Consider the following 6,926-nt stretch of genomic DNA (forward strand, 5'->3'; position numbering starts at 1 on the left):
AAGGTTTATCAAATTCTAAAATCTTCCCCTTCTTACTGCCTGTCAGTGATGGGTTATTATTGTGATCAAGTGTAGATCACCATCAGACCACAGCAGCTAATCTCCACCATGCCCCTGGTGTTTGTCCTTGTTTGTCAGACACTTCTCCAGCCTGGGGTTAATGAGAGTGACCGAGCTGTCCTGTCAACAAACACTGAATGCCACCTTCAAAGGAAAAAAACATGGGGCCTCAGTTACTGGGGCCACAGGGAACTGTCTGATGGTCCACGGTTACATGTGGAATGAGTTAAAGTGACCCAGAAGGCCAGTGAGACATGCAATGACTCTAGGTGGTGCATTCAGGAGCTCTTTGAAGTATTCATTAGGGCATCATTGACATACATCAGGCATGGCTATGACCTGGATTTGCCATACAGGATATTAGTATATTTGAACAAAACCTGCATCCAACAGTTTGTTTTCATGCGTAAATAAATACACTAGTGTTTGAAATGAGGAGGTGAAGAGAGAACAAAGGTGTGAAAGTGAAAATATCAAGTGTTTTAGTTAATGCAGAAACTACCACAAGAGGATTGTTTATATTAGCTGCAAGTTTTACAAATATCAACATGTGTTACGATAAATTATAGGGTCATTGTGAGGTTTTGTCCTAAATCTATATCCATCCTTCCAGCTCTTTAAGCTTTAGTTCCCTTTAGCTCATCTGTAGTTCTATGAACCAATCAGAGTTTTACCATCAGCTCTGTTTGGACTCTATTGGTTAGAAAATAAAAAGGCCTGATTGTCTTTGATGTCAGACTCATTACATTGACTGCGGTAAAATGACAAAAACAAAACTAATAATTGAAGATATCCAATATAGTTTGTTGTAGTTCTTAGATTCTAAAAGTCACATGGGGCCACATATAACACTGTTCCCAGGCTTTGGGTTTCATACATAAGACAAAGTCAGTGAAGAAATTCAAAATGTTTCACATTTAATATTAAAAGAGCATTTAAGTAGAGAAAAGATTTGTTTTGTGCTCTGATTGTGACAGATTTCCCTCTTTGCTAGACGTACAGTACTGGCTTTTACTGGGCACCATGGTTTGTAGTCCGACATTTGAAATTACAAGATACACTCAAGAGACACTTACAGTTCACACACACCAGAGTAATAATGTCATTTATTCTTAGCCATATGTAGCAGACATTATTTTAGGTTGTATGTCTGTATTATTGTGAAAGCATGTTGCTCAGGAATTTAGTACCAAATAAAGAAACTGCCCTTTGATCTTTGTGACATCACACTCCCACAATTTCTATGAATCTGATGGTTTTTCCATCTTCCCCATCAGCAGACACAGTGGTTCTCCTCTCAACTCATCTGTATCTCTGCTCCTCCAGACAGAAATAGAGGACTGAGAGCATCCAGCTCCTCTGTGTCTCCTGTATCTGCGTCACCGCCTGATAATCACGGTTTTACTGGCAGACTTTGCTTGATGCTTTATCTGAAACAGGCCGTGCCAAAACGAATGCACACCAGCGTGGGATCTGCCCTTCCGGACAGAACGCCCTTGTGTGGGGTGTTGGGTATCTGGACACTCACCAGTGACCAGAGTATCAAAAGTGAGAGCGTCAACAAGTTGCTTCCTTAGGTCTGCGCCAAGGAGCGATGGAAATAAAGCTTTACAACTCGGGAGCTGGTCCCAGTTTAATGACGAACATGGAAAAACAACATCCAAAAACCAACAGGGTGACTAATCTTTAAGTGTTTAAAAATGGACAGATATCAGATGGTGTGGTTTCACAGGAAGCTTTGTGAAGACAGAGTGTTGACTGAGGTTATCTTCAACGCTTCACTGTCATCCCACACAAAGAGGAATCCTGAGGATGGCACTTCAAAATAAAACTACCCACAAGCCTTTTTCCCCCATCCCTGAACCCTGTAAATGCTAAAAAGAAAACGAAAACTGGGAAAGCTGTTCTGATTTAATACTGGTGAATGATAGAATGCCACTGTCTCATGAGGTGTCAACAGAAAAGGCTTGAATTTATGTACAAATCCGGCTTCAAACTGACAAAATATCCTTTAATAAATAGCAAACGGACTGACTGTAAAAGCATTGGTGGTTGTTTAACCGTGACTGAACACCTCAGTGGCTATGAGAGTTTTTTTTTTTTTTCATCTTTCGTTACAATCACAATGACAAACTAGTACTACTACTACTTTCCTTTGATAAGTACGTCATTGTGCAAAAACCCTTAAAGATGTTCATCTAAAGGATACAATGTTGACAAAACAGTTAAAAGGTTTGAAATGTTTAGACAATCTTTGATCCCAAATATAGCAGAAAACAGAAAATGCAGCCCGCCTTCTTCCCCAACACATGCACACATATCTGGTGTCAACATTTGACAAAAGCAAACGTGCAGATGTGGAAGTCTGCACTGAGACTCAGACACAGTCAGTCCTCCTCTTACAGTTTCCTGGTGGTCTCTGCATGTGATGACAGGTCTCTGTTTTTACATTATCAAAGTGACAACCCGCTGCGGCTCCCGTTGTGCTCCTTGAAACGTACTGTCACTGCATTCTTCCATTGGTGGTTTTCTGTGAAGGGCTACTGCAGGAACAGAATGCTAAAAGCCATGATGACACAGCAACACGCCACCCAGGGACTCTTCCGCTCACCTGCGGCAAAAAAAGAATGAAAGATATCAGAGATGCAGTACCAGTCTAACAAAATCCACTGCTCACTGACACATTGTCTATATCTAAATGACTGTTACAATAATTGCTATAATATATTAGAACAGGATGTCAAACTCATTTTAGTTCTGGGGCCAAATACGGACCAGTTTGATCTAAAGTGGGCCACAGATTACAGGCAAGAAAATTAGGAATTTAAACATGGCTTTGTTTGCATTTACATATAAATGACATGTAAAATATGTAAGCCACTGACAATATACTTAATAAACTTCAATTCTCTAAATATCCTTAATTTTTTGACCATTTTAAAAAATAAATAAATTTTGTATATTTTGTAGGTATTTTGGAAAACATGGGATTTCTTTCAACGATGTGAGATTCAAAATGAGCGTTGTATTAATATTGTGAAATGTGCTTGAAGGTGTGTATTTGAAGGGGCTGAGATACCTACAACAGGATTAGTTAGTAATTAACACAATAAATGTTTTCTCAGTCATTAGTACTTTTCCTGTGGGCCAAACTGGATAATCTAGTCCAGTGGTTACCAAACTAGGGTACGTGTACCCCTAGGGGTACATGAGCACATTGCAGGGGGTACTCGGACAGATTTAACAAATGATTAAAAACAGTTGGGAAATGTTCCTAGTTTCTTTTTAGGCTTTTTTTTTTTGGAGGAAATTCACCACAAACTACCAGTAATACTGCTCAATAAATTACTATATTTTATTATAATTTATTTAAACAGGATTCTTTTATGCTGTAGAGGCCATTTTATCACACTTCTGGCAATAGGAGACAATACTTAGCTAGATTTTACAAAGGAAACCCTATTTATTTACTATTGAAATAATCACATATATGTTGTTGCATGATATATTCATTTTAAATAATTTACACTTTGCACACATTGTTTTTAATTTGTAAATTAAGCCTTAGGAAAACAATGTTTGAGACACATTTAAGGGTTTATGAGAGGCTGCTGTTCCACATATAAAAAAGCATATGAAATTATGGAAACGGTACTTATGATATAAAGAGGGAGTACACATGATTTGACAAAAATACAAAGGGGGTACATGGGACAAAAAAGATTGGAAACCACTGATCTAGTCTAAAGGGCCAGACTTGGCCCCCAGGCTTCGAGTTTGACACATATGTGTTAAAAGATAAAATACCTTTAATTAATTTTTTTTGGGAAGTTTTGAAAACACAAAACAAGGAAAAATGATCAGGAAGTGCATGAAGGGTTTAAACAAACAATCCCCCCCCCCCCAAGTCTTTAAACAGAGCCAAAATGCACTGTGATAAGAGTATATTTTGAAGTCAACTGAAAATGTTAGTCATTTTGTACCAGACAAAATAATAATAATAAAAATAATAAAATCACAAATGAACTTTTAACGTGGAATGAAAAATATCTTACCTATCCTGGCACACTTCCAGAAAATTCCTAGAAGCCTGAAATGTAAAAAAAAATAAAATAAATATATATATACATATATATACGTATAATGTTTCTGCTATCAAAAAATCAAAAACGTAAAGAAGCCATTACTAATAGTCAAAATAAACAAAGAACGAGAGCAACGGTTGGTACGTACCCAGTCTTATGCTTGTCCAGCAGGCTGGGAGTCAGCGCTCTGATGTAGGCACAAGTACAGATCAGGAGGAGAATCACCGTCAGCAGGGACTGGAAGTTGAAAATTGCCGACTGTGGGAGAAATAAAAGAACTATTAATATGCAAAAACGTGACCTTTGAGTATCTCAACAAATACATGCTAAACAATTGAGGGAATGCTTGATTAATGTGCTGGGCAGAGGGATCATGTGTCAGCTGTTCACTCATTGGCTAACATCGAAAATGTAGTTTTTAAAGAGCTATAAACTAATAAGATATGGGTAAAATTCTGTAAAGGACTCAAAAATGTATTGCATATTAACTGATACAATAAAAAACTGAGGGATTCACTTTTGCCACACGCACAGCTTTTAAGAAATCATAGGCTGAACACACGCTGTCTCTTTCTGTGTGTTTTATTGTTTTCATAAAACAAATTCATTAAAAAAAGAAAAATGTCACGATTGATTTCATCCTGTTTGTTCATAATAATAGTTTTAAATGTGTAAATCAACAGCAATGCCAGACTTTTCAAGCTAGGACTTAAAATCATAATTTTTCCAACCTGACGACAAACAGTTACATCAGTTATCAAAGAAAGGTCCATAAAGTAGGGGGGCACCAATTGCAATTTTCTGGCCAATGAACGATCTTTAAAAAGCCTGACCTGCTGATGCTGTTTTTTTTTTAATTAACTGACAGCATACACCTTCAATGTTCCAAACTAATTTTATTGTAATTTTTATTAAATGATACAATTATTATTATATTCTTATTGAATTATTCTACAATAATCACTCATCATGACAGTAAAATAAACCATCCTAAGTCAATCTACTGCAGTAATTCCTCTCCAAAACAGTAGAAAATGCTGTGAACACCTGATTATGCATGAAAAAAACAAAACAACAAAAAACGTCATATACTGTGAAACAGTTAGAATTTTCAAAAATGCCGTGATATACATTTTTCGTCAAACCGCCCAGCTCTAGTCCAAACTACTACATTATATCACTTCCTTTAGTCTTTCATTTTTCACATTTTAAAAACAAACCTTGTGCAACAGGTTACACTGCAGACCTGTTTGGCGCCAAATATAACGTGCACGTTACACAAATTACGACCCTCTGCTCTTTTTCTTTTACCGCGTAATACTGACAAACTGCCGACACAGAGGTGGTATGCTAACTGCTAAGTACCACCATTAGTACTCAGATTTGTATTTTTTTTAGTAGCCTGAAGTAGATTTACACCCCCCAGTACAGTTGGTAGTGAAATGCACCTTTTTAAGTTGGTTGCAACACGCCAGTCTGGTCTCATAATAATAATAATCATCATTATGATAATAATAATCATAAAAAGATATATATTTCTAAATGTATTAGTCTCAATACTTCTCCACACAAAAAATGCATACAAATTCTCTAAAAAGTCAATGTTAAGTCTAGTATTCCATCAGTATTAGAACCACCTTGTAAGAACAACTCATATATAAATCCTTTAAGATTCTTACTGACTTTGAACAGTAGTTAATGTCAATATTCCATAAATACAATAGGGCTGCACGATCAGGGTCAAAATGATAATCACAATTATTTTGATCAATTTGATCCATTATTTATCATATTAGTAATGGAATTATAATACAAAAATGTACCAAAGACTAAATTAATAAATAATAAATACACTATTACAGAGTGCAGGGCCCATATTTGAAATGTAAATATTGCCGACGATCCGGTTAATTTAATCGTGGCAACCAAAATCGTGATCACGATTAAAATGTGATTAATTGTGCAGCTCTACAATAAAACCATCCTGTCATTTTATTATACCATTTCTGCCACGCTAAAATATGCCAAAAACTCAGTTGTTGGTAATCTTATTAATTAATTATTCTCCCAAAATATGTAGTATTTATTTGTCTATTTAACAAGGACAGTCTACATTAACATCCATACAGAAAATGTACCAGATTTAGCCAGAAGGCTATTTATTTCTCATCTGTAGACCCTGAACAGAATGTTCAAATGTCACCCTAAAAAGAATGAATATATCAATATAAACGCGCCAGAATTGATTTAACCTTCAGATAAATGGACAGACGGGGGTATCTGCTTAGATTAAGATGTGTTTATTTATTTATCCAGTAATATCATCTCTCAGTCAGAACGAAGCAGACATGTCTCTAGTGTGGATAATGCTACGTGGCATGAGATAATCTGTTTTCACTTTTATAAACAATAGTCACCGACTAATCATGTCTTTGTCAGGTTGTGTTTTGAATTGAAATAAACTGTGTGACGTGGACGGTTCATGGAACCATATCTACTGACAAAAACACCAAACACTCCCGGCTTTGCTAAACTTTTAGCCAAACATAGCTAACTATTAGCAACATGAGAACGTTTAGAAAACGAGCTGCCGCTCACTGCGCTTTAGCTCTCATGACACAAAACACGTTCAACATATGTATCACAGAAACCATCTTATTGTCACTATGTAGTGGAAAAATAGCACATTTGAACAAAACAACTCACCATTTTGGTCAGAAATCAGAGCCACATCACACTTCCTGCTCAGTGGAAGTGACGTAACGTAAAGCGTTACGTAGA

At 36.4% G+C, this 6,926-nt stretch overlaps 1 protein-coding gene across 1 annotated transcript; it reads right to left on the reverse strand.

The window, feature by feature from the left end:
- Nucleotides 1–956: 956 nt before the first annotated feature.
- On the reverse strand, nt 957–6,922 carry tmem167a (transmembrane protein 167A). The gene is made up of 4 exons (XM_028457480.1): nt 6,852–6,922; nt 4,294–4,403; nt 4,116–4,150; nt 957–2,671 (listed from the first exon to the last, which is right to left on the reverse strand). Exons 1-4 carry the CDS (start codon nt 6,852–6,854, stop codon nt 2,601–2,603), a joined length of 219 nt encoding a protein of 72 aa, XP_028313281.1. The 5' UTR covers nt 6,855–6,922; the 3' UTR covers nt 957–2,600.
- Nucleotides 6,923–6,926: the final 4 nt, after the last annotated feature.

This window comes from Gouania willdenowi, chromosome 9, assembly GCF_900634775.1.
Source record: "Gouania willdenowi chromosome 9, fGouWil2.1, whole genome shotgun sequence".
NCBI classification, from domain to species: domain Eukaryota; kingdom Metazoa; phylum Chordata; class Actinopteri; order Blenniiformes; family Gobiesocidae; genus Gouania; species Gouania willdenowi.

Coding starts and splice junctions, on each gene's coding strand:
- tmem167a (XM_028457480.1), bottom strand. Junction 4,151..4,293: donor CTGGACAAGCATAAGACTGG/GTACGTACCAAC, acceptor TTTACATTTCAG/GCTTCTAGGAATTTTCTGGA. Junction 2,672..4,115: donor CTGGAAGTGTGCCAGGATAG/GTAAGATATTTT, acceptor TTTTTGCCGCAG/GTGAGCGGAAGAGTCCCTGG.